This window comes from Canis lupus, chromosome 5, assembly GCF_048164855.1.
Source record: "Canis lupus baileyi chromosome 5, mCanLup2.hap1, whole genome shotgun sequence".
NCBI lineage: Eukaryota > Metazoa > Chordata > Mammalia > Carnivora > Canidae > Canis > Canis lupus.
The window spans coordinates 56,586,755-56,603,925 of NC_132842.1; the positions used below are offsets into that span (position 1 = coordinate 56,586,755).

General features: G+C 36.4%; 1 protein-coding gene across 7 annotated transcripts in view; it reads left to right on the forward strand.

The window, feature by feature from the left end:
- FCHO2 (FCH and mu domain containing endocytic adaptor 2) overlaps window positions 1-17,171 on the forward strand; it is a 121,113-nt gene that overhangs the window by 20,285 nt on the left and 83,657 nt on the right. For 5 of the 7 annotated variants that reach the window (XM_072826774.1, XM_072826777.1, XM_072826775.1 and 2 more), the window contains exons 3-5: window positions 9,948-10,022; window positions 13,701-13,842; window positions 13,935-14,087. In XM_072826774.1, coding sequence (XP_072682875.1) covers window positions 9,948-10,022; window positions 13,701-13,842; window positions 13,935-14,087 — 370 coding nt within the window. Of the gene's footprint in view, window positions 1-777; window positions 878-9,947; window positions 10,023-13,700; window positions 13,843-13,934; window positions 14,088-17,171 lie in introns of all 7 variants that reach the window. The other 2 variants (XM_072826780.1, XM_072826778.1) reach the window with 2 other exon arrangements.

The window sequence follows — 17,171 nt, forward strand, 5'->3', positions numbered from 1 at the left end:
TCCCCCTCTTTAAAGAATAAATTGAAGGAGCTCTTTAGATATTTTGGATGAAAGCATTTTGTTGGTACGGTGTTGCAAATTCATTTTTTTTTTTTTAAAGATCTTATTTATTCATGAGAGACACAGAGAAAGAGAGGGAAAGACTCAGACAGAGGGAGAAGCAGGTTCCATATAGGGAGCCCGATGTGGGACTCGATCCCAGGTCTCCAGGGTCCCGTCCTGGGCCAAAGGTGGTGCCAAACCACTGAGCCACCTGGGCTGCCCGGTGTTGCAAATTTATATATAAATGTACTTGATTTTTATATATTGACTTTGTGCCCAGCAATCTGTTAGTCTTTGCTTATTCTGACAGTTTATCTGTAGATTGTTTGGGATTTTCTGTATGTATAATCATCTTGTACAAAATGACAGTTTTGTATATCCCTTTGCAGTCCTCATACCTTTTGGTTTTTCTTGACTTACCATACTGGCTAATACCTCAGGTATAATGCTGAATAGAAATGATGATGGCAGGCGTCTGGTCCTGTTCCTAGTCTCATATTTATTTCACTATTTTTTTTTTTTTTAAGGATTTTATTTGTTTATTTGAGAGAAACAGAGCATGAGCAGGAAGAGGGGCAGAGGAGGAGGAAGAAGCAGACTCCCCTCTGAGCAGGGAGCCCAATATGGAGCTCAATCCCAGGACCCTGAGATCATGACCCGAGCCAAAGGGAGATCCCCAACCAACCGAGCCACCCAGTTGCCCCCACTCTTTTTTTTTTTTTTTTTTTTTAATAGGCTTCATGTGGAGCCCAACACGGGGCTTGAACTCATAACCCTGAGATCAAGACCTGAGCTGAGATCAAGAGTCAAACACTTAACCGACTGAGCCACCCAGGTGCCCCTTACGTTTCACTCTTAAATATGATATATTTATTCTAGTTTTTTCCTTACTGTTAATCAGATAATGGAAATTCCCATTTGTTTACTGTTTTCTACTTTTTTAAAAAAATTATGAATGGTTGTTGACTTTGATCAAATGCTTTTCATGTATCTATTAAGATTTTTTTCTTTTTTTCCTCCTTGTTAAAAGCTGAATTTTTTTTTTTTTAAGATTTTATTTATTCATAAGAAACAGAGAGAGGTAGAGACACAGGCAGAGGGAGAAATAGGCTCCATGTAGGGAGCCGGACGTGGGACTCGATCCTGGGACCGTGGGATCATGCCCTAAGCCAAAGGCAGACGCTCAACCACTGAGCCACCCAGGCATCTCGTTAAGAACTGAATTACACTGAAGTTTGAATGTTAGACTGACTTCTTATTCCTGATATAAACTCAACTTGGTGGAGCTATATTATCATTTTTAAAGATTTTACTTATTCATTAATGAGACACACACAGAGAGAGAGAGAGAGAGACAGAGACAGAGACACAGGCAGAGGGAGAAGCAGGCTCCATGCAAGGAGCCTGATGCGGGACTCGATCCCGGGACTCCAGGATCAGGCCATGAGCCGAAGGCGGTGCGAAACTGCTGAGCTACCCGGGCTGCCCTTATATATTATCATTTTTGTATATTAGTGGGTCACTTTGATGTTTTATTTAGGATTTTAGCATCTATATTTGTGATAGATAGTGGCCTGAAAAATTCCTTTTTCTAACTCTTATTAGGTTTTGGTATCCAGATTAGTTGGTCTTATACAATGAATTGGGAGTATACCTCATTTTTTTATTCTTTGAAAATATTTGTGGAATATTATAGTTTCTTCTTTATGTATTTCATAGATTTTGCTGGTAGAATCATCTTTCTAGGAATGTTTCAAATTACATACTTAATTTCTTCAGTTCTTACAGGATTACTCAGATATTCCAGTTTTTCAATGAGTTTGATAAGTTTTACATATATACACTTAAAGATTTATTTATTTTAGGGAAAATGTGTGCACGCATGAATGAGGGGAGGGATGGAGGGAGAAGGAGCAAAGTGGACTCTCTGCTGAGTGTGTATGTAGGGTGGCTGGCTCCATCCTATAATCCTGAGACCATGACCTGAGCCAAAATCAAGAGTCTGCTGTTCAACTGACTGAGCCACCTGGGCACCCTGATAAGTTATATTTTTAAGGAATTATTTCATCTACATTTTCTTTCTTTTTTTTTAAGATTTTATTTATTTATTCATGAGAGAGACAGACAGAGAGAGAGGAAGAGACAGAGGCAGAGGGAGAAGCAGGCTCCACGGAGGGAGCCCGATGTGGGACTCGATCCCGGGTCTCCAGGATCACGCCCTGGGCTGAAGGCAGGCACTAAAACACTGAGCCACCCAGGCTGCCCTCATCTACATTAAAAAAAAATTTTTTTTTTCATTTTTATTTTAAATAGGCTACATGCCCAAAATGGGTCTTGAACCCATGACCCTGAGATCAAGAGTTGCATGATCTACTGACTGAGCCAGCCAGGTATCCCTCATCTACATTTTCAGATTTGTTAGAAAAAACTTACTCTTAATGTCCTCTTATGGACTTTTATTTTTATTTATTTTATTTTATTTTTATTTTTTAAAGATTTTATTTATTCATGAGAGACACAGAGAGAGCGAGAGGCAGAGACATAGGCAGAGGGAGAAGCAGGCACCATGCAGGGAGCCTGATGTGGGACTCGATCCCGGGACTCCAGGATCACATCCTGGGCCAAAGGCAGGCTCCAAACCGCTGAACCACCCAGGGATCCCCGGACTTTTATTTTTATTTATTTATTTGTCTATTTATTTTTTATTTTATTTTATTTTATTTTGTCTATTTATTTTTAAGTAGGTTCTGTGCCCAACATGAGGCTTGAAACTCATGACCTTGAGATAGAGAGTTGCGCGCGCTGACTGAACCAGCCAGGTGCTCCCTTTTATGAACTTTTTAAATGTGCGCTGGATCTGTACTAGATGTCCCCTTTTCATTCCTGATTTTGGTTATTTGTGCCTTCTCTATATTTTATGATCAGTTTCATTTGTTGCTTGTTGGTTTAATAATTTGTATAAAAAAGTAACTTTTGGCTTTGCTGACCCTTTTTGTATATTTATTTTCTATTTCATTAACTTTCTGTTCCTTATTTCCTTTTACTTTGTGTTCAATTTGCTGTTTTTCTAATTTTGAGATGGATGTTTGACAATGATTTTAAGCCTTTTTTCATCTTTCATTTTTTTTTAAGATTTTATTTTTTAAAAGATTTTATTTATTCATGAGAGACACACAGAGAGGCAGAGACATAGGTAGAGGGAGAAATAGGCTCCACGCAGGGAGCCCAGTGCAGGACTCGATCCCGGGACTCCAGGATCATGCCCTGGGCCAAAGGCTCAACTGCTGAGCCATCCAGATATCCCAAAGATTTTATTGTTTTAAGTAATCTCTATACCCAACGTGGGACTCAAACTCACAACCCCGAGATCAAGAGTTGCACACTTCACCAACTGAGCCAGTCAGGCATCCCAACCTTTTTTCATTTCTTTTTTTTAAAAGATCTTATCTATTTATTCATGAGAGACACAGAGAGAGAGGCAGAGACACAGGCAGAGGGAGAAGCAGGCTCCATGCAGGGAGCCCGACACCGGACTCGATCCCGGGTCTCCAGGATCACACTCTGCAGGCGGCGCCAAACCGCTGTGCCACCGGGGCTGCCCCCTGTTTTCATTTTTGATATATTCATTAAAGTCTGTAAATCTCCCTCAAACATTGCTTTGTTGTGCCTCACTAGTTTTAGATACTCTAAGTTTCCTTGTGCTTTTTTCCTTGCCTCTCTGGGTTATTTCGAAGTATATTTCTAAAATTCCAAATATGTGATTTTTAAAGGTATATATTTGTTTATGCTTAATTACATGTAGTTAGAGAACATACTCTGTATGATTTCAGTGTTTTGAAATTTGTTGACACTTAGGTTACAGACCAGGATAGAGTCAATTTTGGCAAATACCTGCATGTACCTGAAAAGGCTATATTTTGCATTTGTTGCCTATATGTATTTAAGTTTGTGCATTCTGTTGTTCAGTTCTAATCTATCTCTACTGGTTTTTGTTTTATTTTAATCCCACCCATTTTATTGGTTCCCAAGAGAGTTATATTGAAAATCTTTCATTTTGATTGTGATTTTTCTACTTATCCATGTACTTCTGTCAATTTTTGCTTTATATATTCGAACCCATGTTAGTAGGTGGATACAGATTCTTTTTTTAAATTGAAGTGTGGTTCACACATATGTTTACATTAGTTTCAGGTGTACAACATAGTGATTGGACAGCTGTACATGCTGTGCTCACCACAGTGTAGCTACTGTCTTTTACCATATGGTGCTCTCACAGTACTTTTGACCCTATTCCCTCTGTATGCTTCATTCATATGACTTACTCATTCCATAAGTGGAAGCCTATATACCCTTTCCCCTCTCCTTAACCCATATTGTCCCTGCCCCCTCATCCCTTCTCTTACCTCTCCTTCGACAATCACCAGTTTGTTCTCTGTATCTATAGGTCTGTTTATGTTTTTTTGTGTTGTTTGATCATTTGTTTTTTAGATTTCACATAAGTGGAATACTTTATGGTATTTGTCAGACTTACTTCACTTAGTGTAATGGGCCATATTTGGCTGATGGTGCTGTAGGTTGCCAGACTCTATGTTATTTTAGTATTTGTTATCTATGTATCCTATTTATGTTTTATTTTTTCCTCTTCTTTCTTGCTTTTTGGCCTTTTAAAAAATTATCTTTTCTTCTATTAGCTTAGAAGTAATACCCTCTTTTACTTTTTCTTTTAGTGGTTATCCTAGGTTTACAACAAAATTGAGAGGAAGATATGGAGATTTCCCATTTATCTCTGCTCCTACACATGCATAGCCTCCCCTATTTTGAACATCCTTCACCAGAATGGTATATTTAAAACATTTTTTAAAAAATTTCTTATCTAAAAAAATTTTTATTTAAAAATTTTTTAATTGATGTATAGTTGACATACAAATTTATATTAGTTTCAGGCATACAATATAGGGAATATGCAATTATGTACATTAGAGAAGGCTTACCAGTGTAAGTGTGGTTACCTCTGTCACTATCCAAAGTTACTCCAATATTGTTGACTCTGTTCGCAATGTTGTACTTTTTTTTTTTTTTTTTTTGAAGATTTTATTTATTCATGAGAGGGAAGCCTAATGTGTGGGCCTCAATCCTAGGATTGAGATCTGGGATCACGCCCTGAGCCAAAGGCAGACACTCAAGCACGGAGCTACCCAGGTGCCCCCCCCCCCGCAATTCTGTACTTTTCATACCTATAATTTATTTATTGTGTACTGGAAGTTTTTTTTTTTTTAATTTTTTTAAATTTTTATTTATGATAGTCACAGAGAGAGAGAGAGAGAGAGGCAGAGACATAGGCAGAGGGAGAAGCAGGCTCCATGCACTGGGAGCCTGACGTGGGATTCGATCCCGGGTCTCCAGGATCGTGCCCTGGGCCAAAGGCAGGCGCTAAACTGCTGCGCCACCCAGGGATCCCCTGTACTGGAAGTTTGTATCTCTTAATCCCCTTCACCTATTTTGTCCATCTTCCCACCCCTCTGGAGTATGGTACATTTTTTTTTTTTTTTTTTTTTTTTTACCAAGGATGAACCTACATTGGCACATTATAATCACCCAAAGTCCATTGTTTTCCCTTGGGATTCACCCTTAGTATTGTACATTATGTGGTTTGGACAAATAATGATATGTATCCATTGTTCCAGTATTACATAGAGTATTTTCACTGTCTTAGGAATTGTTTGTGTTATTTTTCACTGTTTTCATAGTTTTGCCTTTTCCAAATGTCATATAGTTGAAATTATACAGTATGTAATAGACTTTTCAGATTGGTTTCTTTCACTTAGTAATATGCATTTAAGGTGCCTTAATATCTTTTCATGCCTTGGTGACCCATTTCTTTTAGTATTGAATAATATTCTATTGTTTGTATGTACCAGTTTATCCATTTACCTATCGAACAGTATGTTGGCTGCTTCCAAGTTTTGGTAGCAATGAATAAAGGTGTCCTAAGTATTTGTGGATTTTTGTGTGGACATAACTTTCCAACTCTTTTGGGTAGATACCAAAGAATTCCTTTGCTGGATTATACAGTAAGAATATGTTTAGTTTTGTAAGTAACTGCCAAAATGACTGTATCATTTTGCATTTCTGTCAGCCATGAATGAGAATTTCTTTGCTCCACATCCTTGATAGTATTTGATTTTCTCAGTGGTTTAGACTTTGGTCCTTCTAATGGGTATGTAGTTGTATCTTGTTTTAATTTACATTTCCTTGATGACATATAATGTGTAGCATCTTTTCATATGCTTATTTGCCACCTGTATATCTTTTTTTTAAATTTTTTTTTGTGAGCTATCTTTTGAGGTCATTGGCCCATTTTTTAATCAGGTTGTTGTCTTATTGTTCAATTTAAAGAGTTCTTTGTATATTTGGAGGTAATAATACTTTTTCAGATGTATCATTTGTAGTAGTTTCTCCCAGTCTATGGCTTTTCATTTTCTTGACATTGTTTTTCACAGAGCAGAAATTTTTAATTATAATGAAGTCCAACTTATTATTGATTTCTGTCATAGATTTTTACCTTTGTTGTTCATCTGAAAAGACATCACCATACCCAGGGTCTTCTGGGTCTTCTCTCTTACGTTATCTTCTAGGATTTTCACAGTTTTGCATTTCACTGCATTTTAAAAAAATTAATTCTAGCATCTACTGTTGGGATGTTAGCTATGAGTAATTTTTGCTTCTTTAAAGGTAACATTTGGTGGTAGGAAGGGTTTAGCTGCTTTTAATATTTTCTTTTAGCCTTTCATTTTCAGCAGTTTTCACCTGTGTGTAAACATATGTTACCTAGGAATAGACATAGCTTTACTATTTGATGAAGTATAGATTTCTTTTTATTTATCCTCTTAGGGTTTGTTGGGCTACTTGGATCTGTTGTTTGATATCTTTTGTCAGCTTTGGAAAATGGTCCGTCATTATCTCTGGAAATGTTTTTTCCCTTTACACATTAGATTTTTTTACTTTGTCCTTTCTGTGTTTTCCATTCTTCCATTTCTCTTCTCTCTTTTCCACTCTGTCTTTTTTTTTTTTTTTTTTAAGATTTTTATCTATTTATTCATGAAAGACACAGAGAGAGAGAGGCAGAGACACAGGCAGAGGGAGAAGCAGGCTCCATGCAGGGAGCCCGATGTGGGTTTCAATCCCGGGACTCCAGGATCACACCCTGGGCCAAAGGCAGATGCCAAACTGCTCAGCCACCCAGGGATCCCTCTTTTGTCACTCTGAGCTTTATACCAGGATAGAGTCTTCTCACTTCTCTTCCTGTTTATTAATTCTTACCATAGTGTATTGAATCTGCTATTTAACTCCATGAGTTGAGATAATTTTTTTTTTAAGATTTTATTTATTTGAGAGACAATGTAAGAGAGAGATCACGAGCAGGAGGGAGGGAGTAGAGGAAGAAGCAGACTCCCTGCTAAACAGGGAGCCCAATACAGGGCTTTTATCCCAGGACCCTGGGATCCTGACCTGAGCTGAAGAGCTGAAGGTAGATGCTTAACTGACTGAGCCACCCAGGTGCCCAAGATAATAATTTTTGATATTGTATTTTTCAGATACAGAATTTGTGTCTCTTTTCAAATTTGCTCTGCTTTTACTTCACTTTTGAAAAATGACTTCCATTTCTTGACTGAAATTCTTTATTTATATTTTATTCATTATTTATATTTTATATCTATCTATCTATACACCTGTACACTCTGCACCCAATGTGGGGCTTGAATTCAGGATCCTGAGATCCAGAGTCACATGTTCTACTGACTGAGCCAGCCAGGTTCCCCTGAAATTCTTGATTTAATGTATTGTCTCCTTAAAGATAATATGTAAACTCATAAAATCTCAGCTTTACATTCTCAGCATTTGGAACGTTGCTAATTTGTTCCTCCTGGGTTTTGTTCATTTGTCTTATTTGCTTATGTCTGAAGGTTTTATGAGTGTGTATATGACATCCATACAGGATCCAGTATCAGGGTTTGAAAAGGTACTGTTGGTAGTCCCTTTGAGAGCTTGCCTACTTATGTTTTTTACTCCTTGAGTCTCAGAGGACATGAGATTTCCCATGCTTCTCATCTTTGGTAAGTCTGAATCTAGTTTTGTCTCCCTTACCCTGTGAAGCATTGAAAAACTCTGCTCCCTTCTTAGTCTCAGCTGCTGCTTCTAGATGCCCCCCAGGGAAAAGCTAATCAGCTGATATCTGACTTCTCTAGATATCCTTCCTGTAGATCTATCCTTCTCATTCTTACTTGCTTCCTGAGCTCTCTGATGCCTTATAGTTTAGTCCCTTTTTCTCCATAGTTTTCTGTTTTTCCTCATCAGAAAGAAAAAAACCACCAGGTTTTTTTTTGTTTTTTTTTAAATCAGTTTACTGTTATAGATTAAGCCACTTTTTTTGCTGTTAAACTTACCCATTGAGATACTAATTTTTTTCTGTATTAACTTTTTTTTAGCTGATCAAAGTACCACCTTTGTGATACGATATATTAAAAAGCCATCAGAGGTTTAAAGGTGCAAAAAAAGGCACAGTTCCATCAGAGAGAGGCAGTTACTGTTAATAGTTCATTTTTGTTAGAGCTGGGTTTTGTGGGCATGGGATTGCGGATGAGTTTGAAGATAAGTGTGGTTTGAATATTCTGAGTTTGAGGGGCTTAAGATCCCTACCGAGTTACGTTTGAGGCATTTAGATACTAAACTGATGATTTGATGTAAGAACAGTGTAGAGATCTGGATTTGGATGTTTAAAGCAAAAAGGTAGTTGGACCTACCAAAGTAGATGGAAGGGCCATGGTGGTTTGTAGACCATTTCTGTTATGGGTAGCCCATATTGAGAAGGGACAGGGTAGTAATGGTAGAATTACGATAGAACCTAACTTTTCTTGTGTTAAGAGGTTCAGAAAAAATCTCATGTTTTGTATTTGAGATTATGTGTCTATGGGAAAAATTTTTTTCTTGCATATTTAATTGTTTTGGTTGATTTTTTTTAAGCTTAAAATCCTACGTGCTAAATAGTAGCTATATAAAACACAGTATTCTAGTGTGAAATATTTGTATTTTCAGTCTAATCACAAAATAGGTTAAACCTTGAATTCAGGACCTCAGACTTGCTAATAATTTTATTTGGTTTTGGCCAAATGACAATCCTCAGTTTTTTTGTTCTCTTAAATATGCATAATAAGTGAAATCACAGTATTAAAGAATAATAAAACTATTAAGTACACTAAGAAGTATTAAATGCAAATGACATTCGCACTGAATTAGTTTACAGAGAAACGGAATATAAGAAGCGGTGTTCTCGTACTTGTTCACATAACCACTGGTATATTAAAAATAGAGTAATGATTTTAAGTATTTTTGTTGGTACAAATTTTTTTTAGTTCTATACCAGATTAGTTCTTTAAATAGATGTGCACAATGGGCATTTAAGGATAGGCCAGGGATCCCTGGGTGGCGCAGCGGTTTGGCGCCTGCCTTTGGCCCAGGGCGCGATCCTGGAGACCCGGGATCGAATCCCACGTCGGGCTCCCAGTGCATGGAGCCTGCTTCTCCCTCTGCCTGTGTTTCTGCCCCTCTCTCTCTCTGTGACTATCATAAATAAATAAAAATTAAAAAAAAAAAAGATAGGCCAGAAATTCATGACCACATACCTACTTTTTTTTAAAAAAAGTAAGCTCTATACCCAACATAGGGCTTGAACTCATGACCCTGAGATGAAGAGTTGAATGATCTACTGACTGAGTTAACTGGGCACCCTAGTAACTGCTTGTGTTTAATATATAATTTGGGTTTTTTGTTTCTATAGTTTTAATTATATTTTGATAATTTTTCTATGTGTTTAAGAGCTCTTATCATATGGAAATTTGATTTAACAGAGCTACAATAGAAGAGGCATACTCCAGGTCAATGACAAAACTAGCAAAATCCGCAAGCAATTATTCACAACTTGGGTGAGTTAATTTCTTTGAAAAACTCTTTTTTAATGTTGACATAGGCATAGTTCTTGAGAATATTAGGTTCTTGCTGAAGACATAATGGTTCATAAGTATAATTATATGTAATTTACTTATTTAAAATGTACCTACATATGAATTCTTGATAGAAAATATAACTGAACTTGGTGAATATCAGTTAATGCAGTCAAAGTAAATGAAACCTATTTTTTCCCATTATTAAGCTAGATAGTCATTCGATAGTATAACTTTGAGGTTATAAATGTGTGTTATGCATGGTATTGTAGTTTTCTATAAGTTCACTTAAAATCTGTTGAACAATGATCTTTAGAAACTCAAACTTTATTGAAATGATTACAGTGCATTAAAAATGTCTATGATTTTATAGATTTACTAAATCCTTCTCTTGAAAATTTGCAGTGAGAAAATGTGTTCTTTGAAAAATGAATATTAAAATAAGATATACTTAAAGTAAGATAGCTACATGCATGGCTTTAATAATTTGGGAAAGAAATATTGTATGATTTAAACCACAACAGCTCTAGGAGGAATATTTAATATTTTTTAATTATCTACAATTTGGGGAAAGGATATGTTTTAAATAACATGCTAAAATAATTTAATGTTTATAAAGATTTTTATAGTGATAGTAACACATTTCTTTGTATCTGGGATTCTGATGAATCTTTGAATCCCCTGAATTTTTACATTCATATTCATGTTTCTGACAATGAGGGTTTATACTGATTATTAGATTCACATATGGTTCTGTGAACTAAAATACTGGTTAAGAATGCCTTTTATGAAAGTATTCTCTGGTGTGGTTGGATGAATTTAAATAAAAATCTCACTAAGAGCAGCCCGGGTGGCTCAGGGGTTTAGTGCCTGCCTTCGGCCCGGGGCATGATCCTGGAGACCTGGGATTGAGCCCCGTATCAGGCTCCCTGCATGGAGTCTGCCCCCCCCCTTCTCTTTCTGTCTCTCTCATGAATAAATAAAAATAAAATCTTTAAAAAAATAAACTCACTAAATTGTGGCCCAGATAAAGAGGAGTCCATTATAAAACACACTGTCCATTATATTAAGTGCTGACAATTGCAGCTGAGAGGACCTTCTGTCGCTCTGTACTATGGCTAGGAACGTTGGGAGCTTCCACCGTTTTTACCTAGAGGGCAGTGGGGACTGTTATATGATGGCCATCTATTGCTGTTTTTTTTTTTTTTTTTCCAGTTGTCTTCTCATTCTTTCTGTCCTTCTGCTCCTTCAATATAATCTCATTCTTCATTCTTTTTCCATCTCTCCCCTTTTTTTCTGGCAATTTCCTTTTTCTGAAGCCTCTATGTATATACACCTCTTCTAAAACATAATTTCTTGTTTATTTATTACCACAGTAGGAGGGCCAGAAGGTAACTGGAATAGCAGAAGCTGGCTTTAAACAATCGACTGTGGTTTTATTATAGGAAATTCTCATTATTTTTAGTTATCAGGTGGGAGATAGAAAAAACATGGATTGACTTCAACTGTATTTCCTGATAATAAAGATGTTGGCAGGGATCCCTGGGTGGCGCAGCGGTTTAGCGCCTGCCTTTGGCCCAGGGCATGATCCTGGAGACCCAGGATCAAATCCCACGTCGGGCTCCCGGTGCATGGAGCCTGCTTCTCCCTCTGCCTGTGTCTCTGCCTCTCTCTCTCTCTCTCTCTGTGTATGACTATCATAAATAAATAAAAATTTAAAAAAAAAAATAAAGATGTTGGCAATGTTTCTCTTTGGAATGCATGTTTCTCATAAATATTTTATGTGTTACTGTCGTCAGTTAAGACAAAGATTTTAAATATTAATGTTTTACTGATGTATATTTAGTTAAATTGAATTTCCTCTTTCTGTATTTTTTTGTTTAAACATAACTTCAGACTTGTCAATTTTCTTTCTTATTACTTAGTATACATTAATGTGTATTGCTTGACCAGAAAAAAGTTGTGTATATCAAACTTTTAAAAATGTAATGATTTTTGACCTTCCTTCAAGAAACCTGTGCTTAGGGCAGCCCGGGTTGCTCAGTGGTTTAGCGCCGCCTTCAGCCTAGGGCGTGATCTTGGAGGCCCAAGATCGAATCCCGCGTCGGGCTTCCAGCATGGAGCCTGGTTCTCCCTCTCCCTCTGCCTGTGTCTCTGCCTCTCTCTCTGTGTCTCTCATGAATAAATAAATAAAATCTTTTTAAAAAAGAAAGAAACCTGTCCTTAAAGAAGTCTCATGTTGAATCTCTTTATGGTGTAAAGAATCTTTTGGTAAAGGGACACTCACATCTTCCTGCTTTGTGAAACCCACACTATCATGTATCAGGCTTACATGAAGTAATGTATTTTGGTGCTATAGTGAGTGGATATTTTGTAGTTATCTTTTTTTTTACTCCCAAAGTTTTCCGTGTAACTCCTTGCCAGATTTGATGCTGATTAGATTTTAAAGTGCGAGGTGAGATCTAATCAGAACAGCTCTAAGTATCTTAACTTTCTTCTTTAAACTTTTTACTTTTGCTTAAAATGATCACTGTGACTTAGCATTCTTACTGGATAGGAAATGTAGTAATTGGGACAGACTGCATATTAGGATAAATAATTTTCTCCACCTTTTGCTTCATGCTATTTGGTTTTTAGTGGAAGTCTGGTCCTGGAGCGAAACAGGTGCTTTGAAATTATCTTAGGTAGTACCCCAGGAAAACACAGGATAAAATTACCCTAAGATTATTCCCTGTTGACCAGATTGAGTTCATTGACATCCTAAGTATTATCCAGGAGATAATCATGTAGCAATTCTTGGATATACTTGCACCTGCTGAAAATACTAAATTCTCAATATTGAGAAAAAGTGGTAGGAAAGTATGCCATGCATTATGCACCATGTACTAAGAATTGTCTTAGTGTTAAAGTACACAGATAAAGTGACCTGAAACAAGATTTCAAATAACAGTTTTAAAATAATTCTCAAATGATTATTAATAATGAAGATTCTTATAAAATCATGTGTGCATTTGACTTTTGTATGTTTGAATTCAGGGGAACTTTTATTTTGTGATGAAGTGTTTTAAATGAGCACTAAATAGTCAAAAATTAAAATTGGTAACGAGTTAATTTTTAACAATAGACAGTGATCAGAAAGGCTTCTGATACAAGTCTAAATAACCAAATCAGGGCAGCCCGGATGGCTCAGCAGCAGTTCAGCGCCGCCTTCAGCCCAGGGCCTGATCCTGGGGTCCCGGGATTGAGTCCCACATCGGGCTCCCTGCATGGAGCCTGCTTCTCCCTCTGCCTGTGTCTCTGCCTCTCTCTCTTTTTCTCTCTCTCTGTTTCTCATTAATAAATAAAATTAAAAAAAAAAAAAAAAACCAAAAAACCCAACCAAATCAACTCAGAAAATAGTATGATAAAATTAAGACAGGGCCATAGCCAAATCTTTGGTAAATATTTAACTGGATTTCTGTGTACTTAAGGTTCAAAAATATTTTAATTAACCAAGGATTAAAAATCAATGTCAACCTGTCAGTCATTTCATTTGTGATTTATTTTAATTTTTATTTTGTCTAATTAAAATTGCTGAATATCACATTGTTTCTGTTGATTTTATTTTAGAGTCTTCAACTTTTCTTTTATTAAATAATTCCTGCATTTTCTTTCCCTCAGAACATTTGCACCAGTGTGGGATGTGTTCAAAACATCTACAGAGAAATTAGCAAATTGTCACTTGGATCTTGTTAGAAAATTACAAGAATTAATAAAGGAAGTTCAGAAGTATGGAGAAGAACAAGTAAAATCTCATAAAAAGGTATCTGTTTTTTCCTGCTAAAGGATTAGTTGATCAGAGATTTGAGTGTTTTGCAGTTCAGTCATTTTGATGAATCATTTTGTACCATTCAGACTAAAGAAGAAGTTGCAGGAACTCTGGAAGCTGTTCAAACCATTCAAAGCATAACTCAGGCCCTCCAGAAATCCAAGGAAAATTACAATGCCAAGTGTGTAGAGCAGGAACGTTTGAAAAAGGAAGGAGCTACACAAAGAGAAATAGAAAAGGTAATTGTAATAAAAGTAGTATCTCTGGAGTTTCAAAGCACTTTCAAACATAAGACTGTATTTAATACACACTCCAGAATGATCTGATATTAAAGATGAAGACGCTGTGCCTCTGAGTATTCATGGTTTACCTAAGTGAAACGGAACTAGGTTTGTGGAATATGTTTTGTGTGTGGTAAAAACATTGATTAGCAAATACCTAAAAAGAAGTAATTTCTTCATGCTGTTGACATTTGCAGGCTATTTTTATAGTAAGATACTTGATAGGGATACTGGTTGGTGTCAGGTTTAACGTGAGATAAAAATTTTTTGAGGCAAGATTGGTATATTTAGGAAGGCATAGATACGTGAAGATAAGCTTTAAAATATGTGTTGTGGGTGATTTATTGCTGACTTTGAAGACATTTATGTAGTATTGCGGTAAACCACAGCCCTTTCCCCTAGTCGCGTTTCAATTGAAAGTAGATTTTTCCCCCTTTCAAAACAGTTTAACCATTCACTTGTTTGATGTGTTATATCTCTTTTAGGAATGAGGCATAGGGAGTGATAATTTCGAAAGCTTTCTAAATTATGTGAAATATCCTGTAAAAAAAAGGAAAACCAAATTATAACTGCATTATAGCAATTACAATAATTATAGAAGTATATATACATGGGAAGAAACTAGAAGAGAATATTGAAAAATCAAAACAGTTGATGGATTTTGGCATAATAGATTTCCTTCAATGTTTGTACAATAAATAAAAATTGGAAGGGAGAAAAAGATAAGGCACAATAAGTTTATTATTTTAAAACACCATTCCAGACACAGCATTTGTGAATAAAATAGAAGAAGGGAAAACAAAACAAAATAAAAGCGTCCAAAAAAATAGAATATTAGCTTGATGAATCAGAAACAGAACAGAAACCCAAAGTAGTGTGTCGAGATTGATTTTGCAGGTTTGTTGGCTCAAAGTCCAAAATTAGGCTGTGGAATTTAAGCTCTTGTGTGGTAAAAGGGACTAAGTGTTTCCTACTTGAGATAAAGCACAAGAAGCCCCACCCACCATGTGAAGCAAGATAGGTAGGAAAAAAGACTGGGGTGCTGACTAGGGCTAAAGCTTTATTGGAAGATGGGGGCTTACTGACACAGTTTTGACATGAATCAAGCTAAGGAACCATTTAATGACTATTTTGGCCATATCCCCAATATTCTTCTAGGGACACAATTAAAAACTACCTTTATAAGATTGATACTAAATTGAGGACTTTGGGGGCTGGCAGGAGATAACCTGAAAACTGCTAGGTGGGGATAGGTGACCACAAAGGATAGAACATAACAAGTTCTAGGTAATAACACTTACTTTGCCTTCAGTGGAGCTATCCCAAAGCACTGATGGAGGGACAAAGAAGAAAAGGCGAAAAGATAAGAAGCCTCCTGTTTGAAATGAGTGAACAACCAAAATTGTAGAGTACCTCTAAGAAATCTAAGATACAGTAAATTTAATAATGGAAAAAGAATTAACTCCAGATAAAATTTAAATTTATAAAACAGATGAACAAAAAATTTTGTGTGAGGATGGTCAAAGAGATAAATGAAAATATAAACTATAAATAAAGAAGATTAAGAAATTAAAAGAGGCATAATGAAGTAAGATCTACTAGATAGGAAAACAGCTAATTAGAAAACTTGAAAAATATGGCTATTGAGAAAAAAGAAATAGAGAATACAAATTTTAGACTTGATGTGGTCAAAGGCTGAGTTTGGAAGGGAAGTCACCCAGAACATAGTACAAAGAAATAAAAGTTACTGGGGTGCCTGAGTATCTCAGTCGGTTAAGCATCTGCCTTTGGCTCAGGTCATGGTCCCAGGGTCCTGGGATTCAGCACGCATTGGGCTCCCTGCTCAGTGGGGAGTCTGCTTCTCCCTCTCCCTCTGCCCCTCCCTCCACTCATGCACTTAGTCTCTCTTTCCCTCTCACAAATAAATAAAATCTTTTTTTAAAAAAATAAAGGTTCACAACATTCCAGAAGAACATGGAGAGAGTGGTGGTCTCCTAATATTTAAAGAGTTAATAGTTCAGAAGTTTTCAGACCTGAAGAAATTCAGTAGTGCGCAAATTAATTTGTATTTTAACTGGAATTAACATAAAAACTTTAAATATGCATTTGTAAATAGAATAGAATCTCCAGATTGAAAGTACATTCTTGATTATTAATCAGGTTACATAAAGATAAATTCAGACCTAGATGCCAGAGAAAAAAAGAATATTAAAAGCTACCAGATAATTCTTTTTTTCTCACATTTTTGAAATCAGAATGCATCTTCGGCTGATGATACTATATAATCACTGTTGGTTAGGTAGCTGTTGTGTGTAGTTTTAGTGTCTGTGAACTTGGTGATTCTATCTGGTGATGTGATTGGACAACTGCAGCACTTTGACGTATTAGATAACAGACCATCTTAAGACCGTTTGAGGAAGGAATTGTTCTGATACTCGTCTGGAAACCTTTTTTTCGGTAAGATCAAGAAAATGTGAGCACTGGTGTTTAGAAGAAAACTGGGAAATAATAATAGAGCATTTTTAAGAAGTACTGTATTAGTAATGGTCTTGATGACATTGAGGATAATATTGTGTGAGGAAAAAACAGACCTTAGCAATCTTTGTTTTTTTTTTAATATTTTATTTATTTATTCATGAGAGACAGAGAGAGAGAGAGAGAGAGAGGCAGAGACACAGGCAGAGGGAGAAGCAGGCTCCATGCACGAAGCCCGATGTGGGACTCGATCCCAGGACTCCAGGATCACACCCTGGGCCAAAGGCAGGCACTAAACCGCTGAGCTACCCAGGGATCCTGCAGTCTTTGAATTGGAAAGAATTGAGAAGGGTCAAATCTGAATATAAGGAAGATACAGGAAGGAGTATGTCAAACAAATCATTTTGCTTTCCTTTTTATTCTGTATCACATAGAAATGGTAATAGAATAAAAATCTACTTCTAAGTAAGTCCAAAAGAGATCTTTTTAAAGTACTAAATTAGAATTTTAAGGATAAGGCATTATTTTATACTTCAGGTGCTAGCATTATTCTATTTTAATGGTACA